Here is a 23,594-nt window from a genome sequence, read left to right on the forward strand (position 1 = left end):
GTCTGTGGTAGGTTTTCTCCAGGTGCTCCGGTTTCCCCCACCATCAAAAAAAAAAGACATGCATGTTAGGGTTAATACCCCTGTTGGTGCTCCTGACCGAGGCATGGCAAGACGAACTGGAGTTGGTCCCCGGCTGCTGCACAGTGGCTGCTCACTGCTCCTAGCTACACAGCTAGGATGGGTTAAACGCAGGGAAGAATTTACCTTCGGGGATCAACAGAGTATATCAAAATCAAATAAATAGAAATAAATCACACCCTATGGACAGGGGCACAGTTAAAGCGCAGGACGCCATCCCAGTATCCATGGACTTGTGCCCATGCCTGTCTTTAACTACACCTCAATGTAACTAATGGAGGACAAATCCACAATCCTCCTCGAGTGTAAAGAAACATTCAGACAACGCTAATATGACGCTACAGCAGCCTGTTATAATGAATTACAATGGGACATCCAGGTGGCACAGCGGTCTAGTCCGTTGCCTACCAACACGGGGATCAACAGATCGAATCCCCATGTTACCTCTGGCTTGGTCGGGCGTCCCTAAGACACAATTGGCCGTGTCTGTGGGTGGGGGGCCGGATGTGGGTATGTGTGCTGGTCGCTGTATTAGAGACTCCTCTGGTCGGTTGGGGCGCCTGTTCGGGGGAGAGGGGGAATAGACCCTTTTACAGCCTACGTCATCAAAAGTATGCGCGCGCATTTAGGCAACGGGAGTGAAATGCTACCCCCGAGTCTCCCATTCATTCACGGATTCAGACGAGGAAGAGGAGATGACAAAGTTTATTCAGAAGTATAACCAGGGTCAAAATGTGCGGTTGTTGTGTGTTTGGCTGTACGACTCGCTACTCTACCAACAGCGGACTGAAGTTTTACCGAATTCCGACGGGATCACGGCCATTTCAGAGCAACCGGAGGCGCCTGTGGTTGCAAGCCATCAAACGTATTGATGAAAACTGGACCCGAGGACACGATCCAAAATGCTGGCGTTTGCAGTGGCCATTTTCTATCAGGTAAGTTATCTGTCTACTCTTTGGTTTGACTGGCATGCCTGGTTTAGATGGAGACTAATATCTAAAGTAACTGATAAGCAGCGTTAGCCGCTATTATCTGGCTAATGTGGTGTGTCTGGCTATTTACAGGTGAGGCGTCACAGGACTCACAGAATCCTGGTTTTGTGCCCTCTGTGTTTAAGTACACAAAACAAAGTCAGAACCCCGAGGCAAAGGTGGAAAGGTCAGAATAATTAGGCCCAACACTTCCTAATGGTTTTAGAATGTCTTTCCCCTCTTCCATTTCATGCTATTCAGTACACTCTGGAGCTTGCAGCTGCTGGCTTTGAGAAAATGGGGCTGTATTACAAATATTGACTGTCTTAAGGTCAAAGTGAAGGTAGGGCTGTCTAGGATAGGATTTTTCTCCAGTTGGTATTAAGCAAATCATAACCTAATATCTAATCGTAACCAGACAGTTAAGATAGGATCTGCAAGTTAGGAATGTCCTGTAATATGGCCTCTGATCAGTATTTGTTCATTAATTTAGCTGTTTTATGTTAAGGTACCATAGGAAAAGGAGACGAGATGAAAGGGTTTACACTCCACCAAATCAGCCTGCTCCTTCTGAAACTCCAGGACAAGTCAGCAGCATGGATCACTGTCCTGGTGAGGAGATATTTTTGATGTGCAATCAACCAATTTGTTGTGAGCTTGTACCGGCATATCCTAACTGTTGGCTTTTCTGTTAAAGCTGAAGAGGACATCCCAGTCCCAAGGACAGAATATGATGATTTGAACCTGAGGTACCCTCAGCTTCAGAAGGACTATGTCAACCTGCAGCAGGAGTGTGAAAAACTACGGGCTGAAAACGAGAAGCTTAAAGAGGAGCTGCAAAACTCTACGTTTTCCTGTGCCACTATTACGTTCAACATGGGACAACTGGTTTTTTTCACAGGACTTACCTCCATTATCTTTGACTGGCTGTGTGCAAAAATAACAGACAGTGTAGAAAGAATTAGCCAAAACCTCTCTCTACAGGATCATCTATTGGTTGTGCTAATGAAATTAAAGCTGGGCCTAACTAATACTGATCTAGCCTACAGATTTAAGGTATCAAAAACCACCTTATCAAATATTTGTCGGAGCTGGATACCTGCCATGGCCATAGTCCTCAAGCCACTCATTAAATGGCCAAGTAAGGGAGCTATACTAAAGAACATGCCTAAAATCTTCAAGCGAAACTTTAAAAGATGCCCGTGCATAATAAGACTGCACGGAGGTTTTCATTGCTAGACCCAGTAATCTGACTGCCAGGGCCCAGACATGGTCAAATTATAAACACACCAACACCATTAAATATTTGATTGGCATCACTCCAGCTGGAGCAATTTCATTTCTGTCCCCTGGTTGGGGTGGGCGGGTTTCTGACAAGCAGATAACAAAGGAATCAGGGTTTCTGGAACTTTTGAAACATAACGATGAGATTCTGGCAGATAGGGGATTTCTAATCCAAGATGAACTTGCAGCTTATGGTGCCACCCTTCATATACCTCATTTCGCAAAAGGAAAAAAGCAACTCTCTGCACAGGAGGTGGACTCATGGAGACAACTGTCTCGTGTAAGGATACATGTGGAACGAGTAATTGGACGATGGAAGAACTTTAAGATTTTGCAAACAGTAATTCCAGTGTCACTTGTTAACATTCTCGATGATGTTGTTATAGTGTGTGGCGTTCTCACAAACCTCTGCAAAAGTGTTGTTCCCAAAATATCTAAAAAATGAGTGAATTCTATCATTCATATGTTGCCATTTCAATGTTACATGTCAGAATATGTAACATTGTTTTTGTTTTCCTCTCAAAATAATTTAGAACTGCAACTATTAATTGAGAGCTGTTATCAAATATACATTTTGACAACACCTTGATCTGAGTCATTTATAAGAAAAACTGTGCAAATTCTCTCCTTTTAGCCTCTTAAATGTGAATATTTCTCTAGTTTATTCCGTCCTCTGTGACAGTAAACTGAATCTTTGTTTTGTGCACTGGATATTAGGCCACTTACTAACGTCTTCCACCCACTCAGTAATACCACACAGATCTGGAAGTCGGTTGCCGTTCGCTAAAGTTAATTTATTCAGGTAACTTTCGCGATCTTTTGTCGTTAATCCCCTTACATAGTTTGACAAACTAGCTAACTCCGCCATACTTCCGTTGCCTAAATGCGCGCGCATCCACACCTACATCATCACTGTTTACAAACTGTAAAAGGGTCTATAGTGTGATCCTCCCACACGCTGCGTCCCTCAGGTGAAACTCCTCACTGTCAGGTGAAAAGAAGCGGCTGGCGACTCCACATGTATGGGAGGAGGCATGTGGTAGTCTGCAGCCCTCCCCGGATCGGCAGAGGGGATGGGGTAGCGACCGGGACAGCTCGGAAGAGTGGGGTAACTGGACAAGTACAATTGGAGAGAAAAATAAAAAAATATATCATGAATTACAATTCTCATTTTATAAATGTGCATCTTTTTTACAGTGTTTTTCTGGCGCTCTCCTACAGTGTTACCTTCTACAACACAGCCTACAAGAGATTACCAGCCGGAGGTGCTCCACCATAACACAGCAAAGAAAACACTAACAAAGAAGGTCACAATAAAAACCAATGCGGTCATAAAACCTTCCTACTGACTACATGAATACTGCGGATAAAAAAGAGATAGATTTCAAAATATTCAAAATAGTATATAAAATAGTATTAAAGTTGTTAAAATGATAATTTTGGTGTCAGATTTATAACAGACATACTAACATATGTACTGCATTAATATCTCTACTGGGTATTTATCTTGACAGAATATAGAGTTGAAAAACCGCGGCGGTCAAAATGACCGCCCACGGTCGTTCTAGTAGTTTTTAAGTTCCGGTGGTTATTTGGGACTGTTTCAATATCTATTTTAAGTTCTTTTTTTACATTTCACATTTTATAAGCCTTGTTAAGTTTGTTAGATTAGCAACATGTGTCTTCCGTTTTGTTTTTCAGGTAATATTTTCACTTCTTCAATTTTGCTATTCAAGTTCGACCATGTCTCTGAAGTTAAAATTGTTTAAAAACAGCATTATAGTCATTGAAATGTTAATTACTGTGTCAGTTTCATAACAGACATACTAACATATGTAATGCATTAATATCTCTATTGGGCAGTGTAATGTACATGAATAAGTAGACCCGTAAGGGCTAACGGGTCGGACCCTTTAGTCGACTGGTTAACGTTGTCGCCTGTGGTGCAGAAGATACGGGTTCGCATCCCGGCTGTGGCGGTCCCGGGTTGCCCCCCCCCCCGCCCAAATTCGCTGCAGTATTTATCTTGACAGAATCTACTACTACTTTCAGCTGCTCCCGTTAAGGGTTGCCACAGTGGAGAATATAGAGTTTAAAAACTGGCCGTCATTTTGACGGCCCATGGTCCTTTTAAGTAGGAGTGAAATCTTAAGGGGCTACGTGTACCACAGTGACTGCTGGTGGTGATACTGGGTGGGTGGGGTAACAAATGCATTATACCTACCAACAGTTCACGCTGCAGCAACAGCAGCATCACAACCGTGATACCAAATTACAGCAACGACACTACACACCTTGTTTTAGCAAGTTCTCCTCTCTCTCTCTCTCTCTCTCTCTCTCTCACACACACACACACACAGGTTTCAAATCCACAATTCCTTGTGGGGTCCAAGCCGCGTCTCCTCCAAAAAGCTAGCATGCTAAGTGAATTCTTAGCCACACAAGCCGTTAGCCTGTCCTTCCGTTGAAACCAAGTAACACAAACTTACGAGTTCGTCGTTTGTCCTGTTGTGTTACTTCAACGTTGTTTGGACGATGTGCCCGTGTCTCTTCACTTCCAATCCCCCCCCACCCCAAAAGACATCGAAGAAAATTGATGATAAAGTAAATAATCTACCTCGTTCATGCTAACGCCTGCGCTCGCTCATGCTAACGCCCGTGCCCTTCCTGCTTTCACACAAGTAGCTCCTTCCTGTACGTACCATTACCCCGTACTTCTTCTTCTTCTAGATTAATGGCAAATTGCAACCAGATGAACGATTATTGCCACCTACTGTTGCATTAAAGAGTCCTCAGCGGCCTGAGGGCTGGATGAGTTTAACCCAAATGATCAGCAAATCAAGGGGGCGTGGCACGACGCCTGTCAATCACTCGATACGAAGATGAATGAAAGCTGATGCTACTGTGTTTGGACTGTACAAAATAAGACCATTTAGAAATATCCTGTGTTTTTCCTGTGGCTATTTGGTGCTGTTGCTGCTCTTGGTTCCACCAAAATGTAAAACAATCTGTTTTAAGGTTGTTTCCTCCTTTTCCTCCCCCAATTTTATCTGGCCAATTACCCCACTCTTCCGAGCCACCTCGGTCACTGCTCCACCCCCTCTGCCGATCCGGGGAGGGCTGCAGACTACCACATGCCTCCTCCCATACATGTGGAGTCGCCAGCCGCTTCTTTTCACCTGACAGTGAGGAGTTTCGCCAGGGGGACGAGGCGCGTAGGAGGATCACGCTATTCCCCTCAGTTCCCCCCCTCCGGACAGGTGCCCCAGCCGACCAGAGGAGGCGCTAGAGCAGCAACCAGGACATGACACACACCCGCATCTGCTTCCCGCAATCGACTCTGGGCATAACTAGTCCACTGACTTCCGGTTTCTGCTGCGGCGGTCGTACCAGTTTCCCGTTTGTTGGCGGGTGCTACTGACAATGGCACCTACCAGCAAACGGGTGAAAAGTTTCAAGATATGTGCAACTTGAAACTTTTCACCCGTTTGCTGGTAGGTGCAGGTGAAAGTTTGTCGACAATTGTGTGCAAGTGGTTGACATGTATCCATGGTAAATCTTGCAGGCATTGCGAAAATTATGCCATTGTCAACGGCACACGCCAACAACCAGGAAACTTGTATGACCGCTGCAGTAGAAACCGGAAGTCAGTGAACTATAGTTATGCACAGAGCCGATTGTGTCTGTAGGGATGCCCGACCAAGCCGGAGGCAACACGGGGTATTCGAACCGGCGATCCCCGTGTTGATAGGCAACGGAATAGACCGCTACGCTAACAGACGCCCGTTATAAGGTTTTTTTAGCAACAATTTTCTTATCTTTATTGTAAAAGATAGGGAGGGCTTAGCCCTGTTTGCCCATTTATACCAGCCGTCCCTGGTGTACCAAAACTGTTTTCCTGAAGCATAATCAGACTAGTAATATTAGCAAATACTGAATTGGAGTAACTGAAACAAAATAAATAAATGAGTCAGATTTGTCCATCCAAAAACCCAGGCGTCAGTCCAACTGACTAGTTCTGTTGCTGCTTGTCTCACTTAACTATACAGCCATCATAGTAAACTGATTTCTACTGATGGAGGCCGAATATGATAGATGTTAGTAAATGCATTGTATGTCCACTACATTTCTATTTGAATTAGTTTGTCTATTTGTTTTGATTTGCAATTGTTATTCACATCTCTGAACGCTGGAGGTCAGCACTGTGCAGGAAACACACGTTGCTCCTTTAAATGGCCACTCAATGGAGACCACTAATTACAACAATGACTGGACACTCAGATGCACTCAACTGCCTCACAATCAATAACCACATGTCATTAGTCTAATTAGCCTACAGAGAGTTTGCACACACAGACACACACACACACACACACACACACACACACACACACTACTCTCTCTCTCTCATGTGAAAGAGGGACAGAGAATGAGAAGGCCTCAGAGGATAGACCTCACAGGTGCCAGCCATTACATCGCTATCTTCCCACAAAGCATTCCCATCTCCTCTTTGGTCTCCAGTGGCTTTACTAAAGCTGTGCGTTTTTCTCCCCGGTTGATTTTCCAGTGCTCCGCTTAAATGGGAGAAGGACGAGTGGAGTATGATCCTCCTTTCATCCCGTTTCAGTGGCTCGGAGAACAGAGTGAATCATTTGTCCCATCTCAAAGTACTGCCACGCCTTGGAGCGGGGGGAATCTCGCAGCACACACCATCAGGCCAAAAGGAGAAAGAAACCCCCCGGTGGCTGTGGGAGGTGAGGGGAGACCCAGTCTTACGTCTCTGTGTCCGATTTTAAAACAGAGCCCAGGTTTGGCTCACAGCAGACTTTGTGTCTCCCTTCATAATTTAATACTGTAACTCTGTTCAGAGACAAAGAGGTTTTTGAGAGTGCGGCCCTCGTAATGAGACCCTGATGAAAGGCGCATCCATCCAGGATCATCCCCCGCTCCCCGTCATCCCAGAGAGAGTCGATACCAACGGCATCGAGACTGGTAACTATGAATGTACCGATCCGATCAAGACTTACTTTCATCGATCGTATCCGCAATAATAAATCTTATCAAATTCCGATGTCAGACTGTAGGCGCTGTCCTGTGTACGTTCACTTCACTGGCTCTAGCAAAAACTGTTGCACTTCGTCAATGTCGTTGAGGTACGTTTTAAAAAAATTCAAACAAAAACAACCGGCTAAAATGTCGCAATGGGGCGTCCAGGTAGGGTAGTGGAATTCTGTTGCCTACCAACACAGGGATCGCCAGTTGGAATCCCCGTGTTACCTCCGGCTTGGTCGGGCATCCCTACAAACACAATTGGCCGTGTCTGTGGGTGGGAAGCCGGATGTGGGTATCTGTCCTGGTCGCTGCACTAGCGCCTCCTCTGGTCAGTCGCGGCACCTGTTCAGGGAGGAGGGGGAACTGGGGGGAATAGCGTGATCCTCCAACACGCTACGCCCCCTGGTGAAACCCTTCACTGTCAGGTAAAGAGAAGCGGCTGGGGACTCCACATGTATCGGAGGAGGCATTTCGTAGTCTGCAGCCCTTCTTGGATCGGCAGAGGGGGTGGAGAAGTGACCGAGATGGCTCGGAAGAGTGGAGTAATTGGCTGGACACAATTAGGGAGATAAATAAGCATCGGCTTGGTGTCGATGCAGTTGCCCACTGGGGACTGGGGTTCGCGCCCCGGTCTCGTCAGATCCGACTATGGCCGGACTCGATGAAGCAGCAATCATTGGCAAAATCAGAAATAAATTAAAAAAAAAAAAACAATTAGGGAGATAAAGAGGGGAAAAGCTAGCTAAATAAATAAACAAGCAAACAAATTAATTAATTATTTAATTAATTGTCGCCGTGCAACTATTTTAAACTGGAAGATGAAAGCAGCCCAACAAACACTTGTGATGTCTGTAATGTCAGTGTATGGCAAGGGGGGTGTGACCGAGCTACTTTCAACACGACAAAATATGATAAGACATTTAAAAAAAATTATTTGAAGGAATACAACCAGTTCATTGTGTTAACAGCACATTATAATGACAGGGAGTTAACTAGGGATACGCAAAAGCCCCTATTTTACATATATTACTCGGTAATATATATAATGAATGGTCATCACCACAATACTATTTAACTCTCACTGTCCCAGTCCATAGTCTCCACATGACTCAAAAACGCCTCTATTATCCCCATCCCCAACAAATCATCACCCACATGTCTGAATGGCTACCGACCCACTGCCATGAAGTGCTTTGAGAGACTTTTCCTGGCCTACGTCCAAGACACTACCCCCCCCCACTTGACCCACATCAATTCGCCTACTGTCCCAAAAGGTCTGAGGAGGATGCCATTGCCATTGCTCTGCCCTTTGCCCTGACCCACGTGGAATATAAAAACACATGCATCCAGATGCTGTTCACTGATTACAGCTCTGCCTTTAACACCATCATCCTCTCCGAGACAACCACCAAACTCCTCTCCCTTGGCTCTAATCCCTCCCTCTGTAACTGGACCCTGGACTTCCTGACCAACAGACCTCAGTCTGTTAGGTTAGGCAACCACACTGCCTTCACCCTGACCCTCAGCACAGGTGCCCCTCAAGGCTGTGTTCTGAGCCCCCTCCTCTACTCCCTCTTTATCCGCGACTGCCTGCCAATTCACTGCTCAAACCCAATAATCAAGTTTGTGGACGACACCACAGTTGTAGGCTTAATTACTAACAATGACAAGACAGCCTACAGGGACGAGATTCAGCACCTCATATCATCGTGCACCTCCTACAATCTCATCCTCAATGGGCAGAAGACGAAGGAGTTGATCATGGACTTCAGGAAGTCCAAAAATTGCAGCCACTCTCTCATATACCATATCAACAGGGTTGAAGTGGAGCGTGTTCCAGGCTTTAAATTTCTTGGAGTCCACATCATGAGGACCTCTGGACATCAAATACCCACTTCATTGTGAAGAAGGTCCAACAACACCTATATTTCCTGGGGAGGCTGAAGAGCGCCCGCCTATCTCCCAAAATACTCTTCAACTTCTACCACTGCGCCATAGAGAGCATCCTAACTAGCTGCATCTCAGTGTGGTACGGGAACTGCACATCCGCAGACCAGAAAGATCTGCAGCGGGTTGTCAAGGCTGCCCAGCATATCACCGGTACCCAGCTCCCTGCCTAGAAGACATTTATCATGAACACTGCTTGCACAGAGTTCTCAGCATCAGTAGAGATCCCACCCACCCCAACACTGGCCTGCCCCCCCACCCTCTGGGAGGTACTACTACCAGGCTCAGAAAACAGCTTCTTCCCCCACGCCGTTACCCATCTGAACCTGGCTACCCGCTGAACTCTACTCACTCACTTACACACACATGCCACCCCCACCCCCTTCTAACTGAGCCCCGCTGAACCCTACACACACACATATGCACACTCCCTTCCATCTTCTCTCACTTACCAACACTCACACCCTGATCCCTCCCCTCTGACCCCCCCGTTTCTGCACTTTAATGACTTTCTTCTTCACTGCTACCATGTTTACAATGCTACTTGCACAGTTCTGTTGCAAATACCTCAGATATACACTACCTCATTCATTGTAAGTATGTACATATGTTGATATCTTTGTGTTTTTGTCTGTATTTTATGCCATGTGTGTCCCTATGTACCCCCTCCCCGCACCATATGGGTGAAGCTGCAGCCTTGCTTTCATTTACATATGATCCTGCACACTGTGTTAATGACAATACAATTGAATTGAATTAAGGGGTTACTTTTTTTTCCCTCTATGTGGAGCTTTTCAGTCATCAACTGGTTTTACTAACTATAATGTACTTCACATGTGACAGTGTGGCTGTGTTATGTAGGAACATATGAATCAGTATCAGAAGACACTCAATATTATATGACCTGAGGGGCGTCCGGGTGGCGTGGCGATCTATTCCGTCGCCTACCAACACGGGGCTCACCGGTTCAAATCAACGCGTTACCTCCGGCTTGGTCGGGCGTCTCTACAGACACAACTGACCGTGTCTGCGGGTAGGAAGCCGGATGTGGGTATGTGTCCTGGTCGCTGCACTAGCAGCGCCTCGTCTGGTCGGTCGGGACGCCTGTTCGGGGGGAGGGAGAATTGGGGGGGGGGGGGTAGCGTGATCCTCCCATGCGCTACGTCCCCCCTGGTGAAACTCCTCACTGTCAGGTGAAAAGAAGCAGCTGGTGACTCCACATGTATTGGAGGAGGCATGTGGTAGTCTGCAGCCCTCCCCGGATTGGCAGAGGGGGTGGAGCAGCGACCGGAACGGCTTCAAAGAGTGGGGTAATGGGCTGGATACAACTGGGTAGAAAAGTGGGGGGGGGGGGTTAAAAAAGAAGAAGATACTCAATATTATATGACCCCGACTGGATGAGAGGCACACAAAAAAAAAAAAAAAAAGAGCTTGACTGGGACGTCCCTACTTGTAACCATACCGAGGGCTTGGTCCCAGTTTGGGCACTGGGATGAAGAACTGGGAACCGTTTTGTGTTGGCGACAGTGACGTCCAGGCTGTTTACAGGAGTGCTTTGCCAGGCTGCCATTCAAGGTATGCCGGCTATGTGATGTGGATCAATGCCTTTAAAATCCCATCAAAAGGGGGGCGGTCCGCACGCAGCGATGTGAGGCTGAGGCTTATCCAGAGGGAGATGAGCTGCAGTGAGACCTACAGGAGCTCTGCCACCTCCTCCAGAGGGCTGTACGGATTAGAGACCCCGTCTGCGGATCCTCTTTAGTTTTACGTTCCGTGGCCTGCACTTTGGGTGCTTAGGGATTGTGTTGGGGAGCCGGAGCGTGGCTAGGTTGGGATACGAGCCCCCGACCTGGACCGCTGTGTCCCAGGATCACACCTGTGAGCCGGAGGAGAGCCGCGACCACGTAGAGGAGAGCCAAGATTAAAACAGATTCCCAGGAAACATTTGAGGGGGGAAAAAAACAGCATTCAACACTAAACAGAAGCCGTCCAGCCGAGCAGGAAGGTCCCGGCATTCCCAAAGCAGTGACAACAAAGTTTTCCCAGCCAAAAGTACAAGAGGGATTAGCTCTGGTCGGTTCACTCAGGGCTCAGACATCCCCCTCAGACCAGATCCCCCTGTTTTAATACTGGATGTAAGACCAGGACATTACAATGCAAATCCAATTTCAAAATCAATTTCAGCAGTTAGTCACGGACCTGCGGCATCACACACCTCCCCCGTCAGATCCCCGCTGACTGATAACAGCTGCGGAAGAGTCTGTATGTACTAAGCACCTCTTGACCTTCTGACCCCTGCCTAAAAGCCGGTCCATTCAGGTCTGTGTGCCCTCCGGGTGGGGCCATGTTTGAAGTGTGGCCTTCCTCCTGCCACCCCCCCCCCTCAGGCCCCTCAGGCTGGGGCGGGCCAGACCCTCAGACGTGTGGCATTCACACCTCAGAAACATGTTTCAGACGTACCCACATCCTCTCCTGTTTACACTGAACAGTAGGAGACTCACCACAGCTGTCCTAAAGCCCTGAACATCCAGCTCTGAACATGTGTCATGAAGACCTGAACATCCAGCTCTGAACGAGTGTCATGAAGACCTGAACATCCAGCTACGAACAGGTGTCATGAAGACCTGAACATCCAGCTCTGAACGAGTGTCATGAAGACCTGAACATCCAGCTACGAACAGGTGTCATGAAGACCTGAATATCCAGCTCTGAACATGTGTAATAAAGACCTGAATATCCAGCTCTGAACATGTGTCATGAAGACCTGAACATCCAGCTCTGAACATGTGTCATGAAGACCTGAATATCCAGCTCTGAACATGTGTCATGAAGACCTGAACATCCAGCTCTGACCATGTGTCATGAAGACCTGAACATCCAGCTCTGAACATGTGTCATGAAGACCTGAACATCCAGCTCTGAACGAGTGTCATGAAGACCTGAACATCCAGCTACGAACAGGTGTCATGAAGACCTGAATATCCAGCTCTGAACATGTGTCATAAAGACCTGAATATCCAGCTCTGAACATGTGTCATGAAGACCTGAACATCCAGCTCTGAACATGTGTCAAGAAGACCTGAATATCCAGCTCTGAACATGTGTCATGAAGACCTGAATATCCAGCTCTGAACATGTGTCATGAAGACCTGAACATCCAGCTCTGAACATGTGTCATGAAGACCTGAACATCCAGCTCTGAACAGGTGTCATGAAGACCTGAACATCCAGCTCTGAACGAGTGTCATGAAGACCTGAACATCCAGCTACGAACAGGTGTCATGAAGACCTGAATATCCAGCTCTGAACATGTGTAATAAAGACCTGAATATCCAGCTCTGAACATGTGTCATGAAGACCTGAACATCCAGCTCTGAACATGTGTCATGAAGACCTGAATATCCAGCTCTGAACATGTGTCATGAAGACCTGAACATCCAGCTCTGACCATGTGTCATGAAGACCTGAACATCCAGCTCTGAACATGTGTCATGAAGACCTGAACATCCAGCTCTGAACGAGTGTCATGAAGACCTGAACATCCAGCTACGAACAGGTGTCATGAAGACCTGAATATCCAGCTCTGAACATGTGTCATAAAGACCTGAATATCCAGCTCTGAACATGTGTCATGAAGACCTGAACATCCAGCTCTGAACATGTGTCAAGAAGACCTGAATATCCAGCTCTGAACATGTGTCATGAAGACCTGAATATCCAGCTCTGAACATGGGTCATGAAGACCTGAACATCCAGCTCTGAACATGTGTCATGAAGACCTGAACATCCAGCTCTGAACATGTGTCATGAAGACCTGAACATCCAGCTCTGAACATGTGTCATGAAGACCTGAATATCCAGCTCTGAACATGTGTCATGAAGACCTGAACATCCAGCTCTGAACATGTGTCCTAAAGACCTGAACATGTGTCATAAAGACCTGAACATCCAGCTCTGAACGTGTGTTATAAAGACCTGAACATCCAGCTCTGAACATGTGTCACGAAGACCTGAATATCCAGCTCTGAACATGTGTCATGAAGACCTGAATATCCAGCTCTGAACATGTGTCATGAAGACCTGAACATCCAGCTCTGAACATGTGTCATGAAGACCTGAACATCCAGCTCTGAACGTGTGTCATAAAAACCTGAACATGTGTCATGAAGACCTGAACATCCAGCTCTGAACGTGTGTCATAAAGACCTGAACATCCAGCTCTGAACATGTGTCGTGAAGACCTGAACATCCAGCTACGAACATGTGTCATGAAGACCTGAACATCCAGCTATGAACAGGTGTCATGAAGACCTGAACATGTGTCGTGAAGACCTGAACATCCGGCTCTCAACATATGTCATGAAGACCTGAACATCCAGCTCTGAACATGTGTCATAAAGACCTGAACATCCAGCTCTGAACACATGTCATGAAGATCTGAACATCCAGCTCTGAACATGTTTCATGAAGACCTGAACATCCAGCTCTGAACATGTGTCATAAAGACCTGAACTGCCAGCTCTGAACGTGTCGTGAAGACCTGAAAATCCGGCTCTGAACATGTGTCATAAAGACCTGAACATCCAGCTCTGAACATGTGTCATGAAGACCTGAACATCCAGCTCTGAACATGTGTCATGAAGACCTGAACATCCAGCTCTGAACATGTGTCATGAGGACCTGAACATCCGGCTCTGAACATATGTCATGAAGACCTGAACATCCAGCTCTGAACATGTGTCATGAAGACCTGAACATCCAGCTCTGAACATGTGTCATGAAGACCTGAACATCCAGCTCTGAACATGTGTCATGAAGACCTGAACATGTGTCATAAAGACCTGAACATCCAGCTCTGAACATGTTATAAAGACCTGAACATCCAGCTCTGAACGTGTGTCATAAAGACCTGAACATCCAGCTCTGAACATGTGTCATAAAAACCTGAACATGTGTCATGAAGACCTGAACATCCAGCTCTGAACGTGTGTCATAAAGACCTGAACATCCAGCTCTGAACATGTGTCATAAAAACCTGAACATGTGTCATGAAGACCTGAACATCCAGCTCTGAACGTGTGTCATAAAGACCTGAACATCCAGCTCTGAACATGTGTCATAAAAACCTGAACATGTGTCATGAAGACCTGAACATCCAGCTCTGAACGTGTGTCATAAAGACCTGAACATCCGGCTCTGAACATATGTCATGAAGACCTGAACGTGTCGTGAAGACCTAAACATCCAGCTATGAACATGTGTCATGAAGACCTGAATAACCAGCTCTGAACATGTGTCGTAAAGACCTGAACATCCGGTTCTGAACATGTTTCATAAAGACCTGAACATGTGTCATGAAGACCTAAACATCCAGCTATGAACATGTGTCATAAAGACCCGAACATTTGGCTCTGATCATGTGTCCTAAAGATCTGAACATGTGTCATAAAGACCTGAACCTCCAGCTCTGAACATGTGTCATGAAGACCTGAACATCCAGCTCTGAACATGTGTCATGAAGACCTGAACCTCCAGCTCAGAACATGTGTCATGAAGACCTGAACATCCAGCTCTGAACATGTGTCATGAAGACCTGAACATCCAGCTCTGAACATGTGTCATGAAGACCTGAACATCCAGCTCTGAACAGGTGTCATGAAGACCTGAACATCCAGCTCTGAACGAGTGTCATGAAGACCTGAACATCCAGCTACGAACAGGTGTCATGAAGACCTGAATATCCAGCTCTGAACATGTGTAATAAAGACCTGAATATCCAGCTCTGAACATGTGTCATGAAGACCTGAACATCCAGCTCTGAACATGTGTCATGAAGACCTGAATATCCAGCTCTGAACATGTGTCATGAAGACCTGAACATCCAGCTCTGACCATGTGTCATGAAGACCTGAACATCCAGCTCTGAACATGTGTCATGAAGACCTGAACATCCAGCTCTGAACGAGTGTCATGAAGACCTGAACATCCAGCTACGAACAGGTGTCATGAAGACCTGAATATCCAGCTCTGAACATGTGTCATAAAGACCTGAATATCCAGCTCTGAACATGTGTCATGAAGACCTGAACATCCAGCTCTGAACATGTGTCAAGAAGACCTGAATATCCAGCTCTGAACATGTGTCATGAAGACCTGAATATCCAGCTCTGAACATGTGTCATGAAGACCTGAACATCCAGCTCTGAACATGTGTCATGAAGACCTGAACATCCAGCTCTGAACAGGTGTCATGAAGACCTGAACATCCAGCTCTGAACGAGTGTCATGAAGACCTGAACATCCAGCTACGAACAGGTGTCATGAAGACCTGAATATCCAGCTCTGAACATGTGTAATAAAGACCTGAATATCCAGCTCTGAACATGTGTCATGAAGACCTGAACATCCAGCTCTGAACATGTGTCATGAAGACGTGAATATCCAGCTCTGAACATGTGTCATGAAGACCTGAACATCCAGCTCTGACCATGTGTCATGAAGACCTGAACATCCAGCTCTGAACATGTGTCATGAAGACCTGAACATCCAGCTCTGAACGAGTGTCATGAAGACCTGAACATCCAGCTACGAACAGGTGTCATGAAGACCTGAATATCCAGCTCTGAACATGTGTCATAAAGACCTGAATATCCAGCTCTGAACATGTGTCATGAAGACCTGAACATCCAGCTCTGAACATGTGTCAAGAAGACCTGAATATCCAGCTCTGAACATGTGTCATGAAGACCTGAATATCCAGCTCTGAACATGGGTCATGAAGACCTGAACATCCAGCTCTGAACATGTGTCATGAAGACCTGAACATCCAGCTCTGAACATGTGTCATGAAGACCTGAACATCCAGCTCTGAACATGTGTCATGAAGACCTGAATATCCAGCTCTGAACATGTGTCATGAAGACCTGAACATCCAGCTCTGAACATGTGTCCTAAAGACCTGAACATGTGTCATAAAGACCTGAACATCCAGCTCTGAACGTGTGTTATAAAGACCTGAACATCCAGCTCTGAACATGTGTCACGAAGACCTGAATATCCAGCTCTGAACATGTGTCATGAAGACCTGAATATCCAGCTCTGAACATGTGTCATGAAGACCTGAACATCCAGCTCTGAACATGTGTCATGAAGACCTGAACATCCAGCTCTGAACGTGTGTCATAAAAACCTGAACATGTGTCATGAAGACCTGAACATCCAGCTCTGAACGTGTGTCATAAAGACCTGAACATCCAGCTCTGAACATGTGTCGTGAAGACCTGAACATCCAGCTACGAACATGTGTCATGAAGACCTGAACATCCAGCTATGAACAGGTGTCATGAAGACCTGAACATGTGTCGTGAAGACCTGAACATCCGGCTCTCAACATATGTCATGAAGACCTGAACATCCAGCTCTGAACATGTGTCATAAAGACCTGAACATCCAGCTCTGAACACATGTCATGAAGATCTGAACATCCAGCTCTGAACATGTTTCATGAAGACCTGAACATCCAGCTCTGAACATGTGTCATAAAGACCTGAACTGCCAGCTCTGAACGTGTCGTGAAGACCTGAAAATCCGGCTCTGAACATGTGTCATAAAGACCTGAACATCCAGCTCTGAACATGTGTCATGAAGACCTGAACATCCAGCTCTGAACATGTGTCATGAAGACCTGAACATCCAGCTCTGAACATGTGTCATGAGGACCTGAACATCCGGCTCTGAACATATGTCATGAAGACCTGAACATCCAGCTCTGAACATGTGTCATGAAGACCTGAACATCCAGCTCTGAACATGTGTCATGAAGACCTGAACATCCAGCTCTGAACATGTGTCATGAAGACCTGAACATGTGTCATAAAGACCTGAACATCCAGCTCTGAACATGTTATAAAGACCTGAACATCCAGCTCTGAACGTGTGTCATAAAGACCTGAACATCCAGCTCTGAACATGTGTCATAAAAACCTGAACATGTGTCATGAAGACCTGAACATCCAGCTCTGAACGTGTGTCATAAAGACCTGAACATCCAGCTCTGAACATGTGTCATAAAAACCTGAACATGTGTCATGAAGACCTGAACATCCAGCTCTGAACGTGTGTCATAAAGACCTGAACATCCAGCTCTGAACATGTGTCATAAAAACCTGAACATGTGTCATGAAGACCTGAACATCCAGCTCTGAACGTGTGTCATAAAGACCTGAACATCCGGCTCTGAACATATGTCATGAAGACCTGAACGTGTCGTGAAGACCTAAACATCCAGCTATGAACATGTGTCATGAAGACCTGAATAACCAGCTCTGAACATGTGTCGTAAAGACCTGAACATCCGGTTCTGAACATGTTTCATAAAGACCTGAACATGTGTCATGAAGACCTAAACATCCAGCTATGAACATGTGTCATAAAGACCCGAACATTTGGCTCTGATCATGTGTCCTAAAGATCTGAACATGTGTCATAAAGACCTGAACCTCCAGCTCTGAACATGTGTCATGAAGACCTGAACATCCAGCTCTGAACATGTGTCATGAAGACCTGAACCTCCAGCTCAGAACATGTGTCATGAAGACCTGAACATCCAGCTCTGAACATGTGTCATGAAGACCTGAACATCCAGCTCTGAACATGTGTCATGAAGACCTGAACATCCAGCTCTGAACATGTGGAAAGCTGAGAAGTGACTTACGGTAAAGGCAGCCGGCCTCTCCGTTGAGCTGAGACCATCCAGGACAGCACCTGTACACGTTCTGGTAGTCCTGTCTGTACACTTGTCTGTAGGCAGTGTAGTACGCCGTCCTGTCAGCACAACACAATTCAAGTCAAAGCCATGTATTTATTTATTATTTATTTATTGCACCAGCTACGAAACATTGCTAATGATCACACACCCACAAACTACACACAAGATGTTTGTTGGACGCTCATGTAAGACAGTGCGAGTATGTTAATGTGTGTGTGTTTGTGTGTGCGCGCTGCTTTTCACCTGACAGTGAGGAGTTTCACAGGGGGATGTAGCGCGTGGGAAGATCACGCTATTGCCTCCAGTTCTCCTTCCCCCCCGAACAGGCGCCCTGACTGACCAGAGGAGGCACTAGTGCAGCGACCAGGACATATACCCACATCCGGCTTCCCACCCGTAGGCACGCCCAATTGTGTCTGTAGGGACGCCCGACCAAGACGGAGGAAACACACGGGGATTCGAACAGGCGATGCCCGTGTTGGTAGGCAACAGAATAGACCGCTACGCTACCTGGACGCCCTATGACTGATTCTTTATTTGTTTGTTTGTTTGTTTTGCATGTAGCTGTTGAGTTGTAACCTGACTTGGATAAACCGATTAGGAGAAAAAAATAACAACACACAAATGTTAACCGGTAATCAGCTGATAGTTTTCCCACTTCTCCCGTAGTCTGTTTTCCCAGTGCTGCTTTAAGTCCTCGTGTTAATGTGTGTGACTGACAGACTGATCCAGACTACGGTGCGAGTCCCTGTACTTTAGCATCCTTCTCACCACTACACGGTCATTAACCACCGCGGGAAAACGGTTTGTTTACGGCGGGTAATTGAGGCTTTGGCCCCCTTCAAAGCTTCTGACTCTGTCACTTGGTAAATATATGGAGAATGCCAGCAGGCCCAGAAAGACCCCTCTGAGGCTGAGTCACAGAGACGGGGCGGGGGTCTCGGCCTCGGGGACGCCAGCGTTTAAATTAGCCGCTAACACCGTCAAGTGAGGGCTACACCTTACATTTTACTGTGTGACAGGCCAAGAGAGGCTTGATTACAGAACAAGAGAGAGATGACGAGGTATGAGCAGAGAGGAGATGAGGAGGCTGAACCTCCTCCTGCTCAGTAAGAGCAGAGAGGAGACGAGGAGGATGGACCTCCTCTGGCTCAGTAAGAGCAGAGAGGAGATGAGGAGGATGAAGCTCATCCTGCTAGGTAAGAGCAGAGAGGAGATGAGGAGGATGGACCTCCTCTGGCTCAGTCAGAGCAGAGAGGAGATGAGGAAGATGGGCCTCCTCCTGCTCAGTAAGAGCAGAGAGGAGACGAGGAGGCTGAACCTCCTCCTGCTCAGTAAGAGCCGAGAGGAGACGAGGAGGCTAAACCTCCTCCTGCTCAGTAAGAGCAGAGAGGAGATGAGGAGGCTCAGTAAAGGCAGAGAGGAGATGAGGAGGGTGGACCTCCTCCTGCTCAGGGAGAGAATTCAGCAACGGTCAACGTGTTTGGTTTCACTGCCCAAGGGAAGATTATTGAAATAAATAAGAAAACCAAAACACCACCGTTCAAATGGAAAACTTTTGAAAAGACCAGCCAGCCTCCCCCACATGCCTGATACCTGACATTATGACAGGTGACAGGTGAGCGGGTCACACCCGGGTCACACCCTGACAGATGAGAATACAGATGTGAACATATCCAGGACGGAGCGAGGACCTGATCACCCAAACCAGAATCAGAGGTGGTCAGAACCACGTGTGACCATACTGGTGGTGTAACATCAACACACACACGTTTCCTACTCACACAGCAACACATAAAGACACACTGACATACAGACAGAATGACAGACAGACAGACAGGCAGACAGCCAGACAGAGAGACAGACAGATAGACGCACAGACCGATAGATGGGACACAGAAAGATAGATGGACAGACAGACAAACAGACAGGAAGGCAGACAGACAGACAGAAAGGCAGACAGATAGATGGACAGACAGACAGCAGACGGACAAACAGATGGACAGACAGACGGACGGACAGACAGACAGATGGACAGATACACACAGACAGACAGACAGGCAGGCAGATAGATAGACAGACAGGCAGGCAGGCAGGCAGACAGACAGACAAATGGGCAGACAGATAGATTGACAGACAGACAGATGGACAGATACACAGACAGACAAACGGTCAGACAGACAGACAGACAGACAGACAGGGTGTATTACTCACCTCCTCTCGTATCCCATACACCAGCTCTGTCCCGGGCAGCCTTGCTTCCATGTCTTGACCATGCGTGTGAAGGCCTGAACACACGGCTGCCTCTGGGCCACCAGCGTCACCTCTCTCTCCTCACACACGTTGGGCCTGAAAGGGAACCAGGACACCAACATTCAGAACATCTCGCCGCCGTCTCACAGACCTACAGACGGCATCAGAGCCGTTTGTGACGGCTGCAGGAAAAGTAACAGCGAAACACAGATGGATGGACGGATGAGGGCCTTGTGGCACAAGCCAGCGCTGTGATGCCGTGCGGGAATCAGCATCACCAGTGCCGAAGAACCCCAGAGCAGAACCACCAGCTTCTCTCTGCTGTCTGTGTTCAGGGCATTTTAAAGACTCCGGGGGAATTCTTTAAAGGTGCTTTTACCTCCTCAGAAAACCAGGTCGGCGTCTATTCCGTTGCTTACCAACACGGGCATCGCCGGTTCGAATCCCCGTGTTACCTCCGGCTTGGTCGGGCGTCCCTGCAGACACCCATGGCCGTGTCTGCAGGTGGGAAGCTGGATGTGGGTGTGTGTCCTGGTCGTTGCACTAGCGCCTCCTCTGGTCGGTCGGGGTGCCTGCTTGGGGGGCGGGGGACTGGGGGGGAATAGCGTGATCCTCCCATGTGCTACGTCTCCCTGGTGAAACTCCTCACGGTCAGGTGAAAAGAAGCGGCTGGCGACTCCACATGTGTGGGAGGAGGCATGTGGTAGTCTGCAGCCCTCCGGGGACCGCCAGACGGGGTGGAGCAGAGACCAGGACGGCTCACAAGAGTAATTGGCCAAGTACAGTTGGGGAGAAAAAGGGGGAAAACATCCAAAAGGAAGACCAGGCGGTAACGCACAAGACACTGCCTGCAGTTAATCTTAAACCAAATATTTATTTGAAAGCAAAAGCAGAGGAGTGAAAAACTGCACTGACGTTTGGTATTTATATAAATCTGGAGACGGGACTAATGGACGTTAAAAGCACCGAAACGGTTTCCACATCACGGCAGCCTTCCAGAGGAACCTGCTGAACATCAGACAGACAGGTTTGTACCTACCACACAGGGCTGTGTGCCGTCCGTGTGGTATTTCAGATGGACCCGGCCCGTCTGTCCGTCCGTCTGCCTGCAGGTGGGACGAGGCTCTTCTAAACCTCCTCCAGACTGTCGTAGGTGCTGCTGACATCCATTTGATCGGCATTGTAAAGTCCAAGTTTCCAACAGGCAACCTGATCTTTTAATCATTTTCTCCTCTGGAAGATCTCCAGGAAGGATTTCAGCCTGACACTTGTTGCTTTTTAAGGCCCCCCCCCCCATTTCCCCCCCCCGCTTTTCTTTCTTTTCTGTTGAGCTTTTGCCCATCTGAACCGAGGGTCTAGGATAGCGGGTTGTCACTGACACCTGTTTATTCTATCTTTATCTGATGGAGCGCTTCATGTGAGTACAAAACCCTCTGGGACTGGACTCTGATTTAAGGCGGTATAAATAACATTTCATTGGAGCTGCTTCTCTCAGATAACCCACAATCACCAGTTCAGGAAACTGACTCGAAGATGCTGTACGAGTCACATCAACCCACGAGGTTGGAAGGGCCACGGAGAAACTAACTAAACATGGTAAGAGACAATTACTCAGGACCTTTCCGCAGGTTTATGGGCGGCACGGTGGCGCAGAGGTTAGCGCGGTCGCCTCACAGCAAGAAGGTCCTGGGTTCGAGCCCCGGGGTAGTCCAACCTTGGTGGGTCGTCCCGGGTCGTCCTCTGTGTGGAGTGTGCATGTTCTCCCCGTGTCTGTGTGGGTTTCCTCCCACAGTCCAAAGACATGTAGGTCAGGTGACTCGGCATTACTAAATTGTCCCTAGGTGTGAATGTGTGTGTGTTGGCCCTGTGTGATGGTCTGGCGGCCTGTCCGGTGTGTCCCCCCTGCCTGCCGGCCAATGACTGCTGGGATAGGCTTCAGCATCCCCGCAACCCTGAGTGCAGGACAAGTGGGTGGATAATGGACGGATGGACTTCTGCAGGTTTACGATGCCCGTCACCCAGACTGGAGCTTCACTCCGGGAGTGTTGGACACGGCGTCGGTCCTCTGAGTCAGACTGGAGGTATAACGTAGGCTGTAATCAGCAGGATCACAGTGGAGTCATGAAGCCAGCTCAGATGGTGGAATGTGTGCAGGAGAGAACAGAGACCTCCAGCATCTCGCGGAAGACCTGTCATCTTGTGGTCTGGTGAAACTCTCAGAAATGTACAAAATACACCTTTACACACGGAGCTTGGTTTCCTCCGAAACCTGCCGGGGAGTCTGCGGCTGCTCCGGGATCTCTTACAACAAGCTTGTGCATGTGGAGTTAAACCACACACACACACACACACAAACACACAATGTGTGTGTGTGTGTGTGTGTGTGTGTGTGTGTGTGTGTGTGTGTGTTTAGCTGCTTGGGTCATCTTACTGAGCAGTGAAATTATTTTCAAAAGGCAACTCATTCACTAAAGAGGGAAGCGTGTGTGTGTGTGTGTGTGTGTGTGTGTGTGTGTGTGTGTGTGTGTGTATTAATTAATAGTAAAGCGCTTTGAGTGGCTGTTGCAGCTAGAAAGGCGCTTTATAACGCGTAACTCGGTTGACCCGATCGCTTGATACTGCATGATTGTGCAGGTAAAACGTCCTTATGCCGCATGACATATGAGCGCTATAACCTGTGCAGCAGGGTGAGTACTCACATGTAGGGCTGGAGAGGGGTGGCGGCGTTATACCGGGATGAGACAGCCTCCGCTCGGATGAAGAGCAGGCAAAGTAACAGCAGAGCACGTCCGTCCATGTCTTCGTCCTGTCGGACTGAGAGCAGCCCAGTTGAGCGGTAATAAATCCTGCCGATCAGTCCTCCGGTCCGGTCCGGTCCGCTGCGCTCAGGACGAGGTCATGCTCTCACCGCGCTGCCCCGCACAACTCCGCGTACAGCAGCGCAGCAGCGCGCCGCCAGGGCTCCGCCTGCACCGCCTTAAAGCCGCGGCACAGAACCAGCTGCGGAGAAACGGACCCACGCCACCAGCCCCGCCATCACAACCCGGACGGACGCGCCGGGACACTCCGGGAGTACGCTTGAACCTCCGTCACTCCTGCACCAGCCCGATGAGGACGCGGGGGGGTGGGGGTGGGGGCGGTGTAGCGTTACCTATTTAAAGGAGCATTCCGGCGGTTTTACGCGGCTGCCGATTTACCGCAGGTCACGCGTACTTCCCATCGCCGCTGACCCTTTTCCCGCA

General features: G+C 47.8%; 1 protein-coding gene across 1 annotated transcript in view; it reads right to left on the minus strand.

Annotated features, from left to right (window-relative positions):
• Nucleotides 1–23,382, minus strand: part of megf6b (multiple EGF-like-domains 6b) — a 238,777-nt gene extending 215,395 nt beyond the window's left edge. Inside the window, exons 1-3 of the mRNA XM_056273072.1 lie at nt 23,052–23,382; nt 20,314–20,448; nt 18,046–18,155 (exon numbers count right to left, since the gene is read on the minus strand). Coding sequence (XP_056129047.1) covers nt 18,046–18,155; nt 20,314–20,448; nt 23,052–23,149 — 343 coding nt within the window. The 5' untranslated portion in view covers nt 23,150–23,382. The remainder of the gene's footprint in view (nt 1–18,045; nt 18,156–20,313; nt 20,449–23,051) is intronic.
• Nucleotides 23,383–23,594: the final 212 nt, after the last annotated feature.

The sequence above is a fragment of the Lampris incognitus genome, chromosome 2, assembly GCF_029633865.1.
Source record: "Lampris incognitus isolate fLamInc1 chromosome 2, fLamInc1.hap2, whole genome shotgun sequence".
In the NCBI taxonomy this organism is placed as follows: Eukaryota; Metazoa; Chordata; class Actinopteri; order Lampriformes; family Lampridae; genus Lampris; species Lampris incognitus.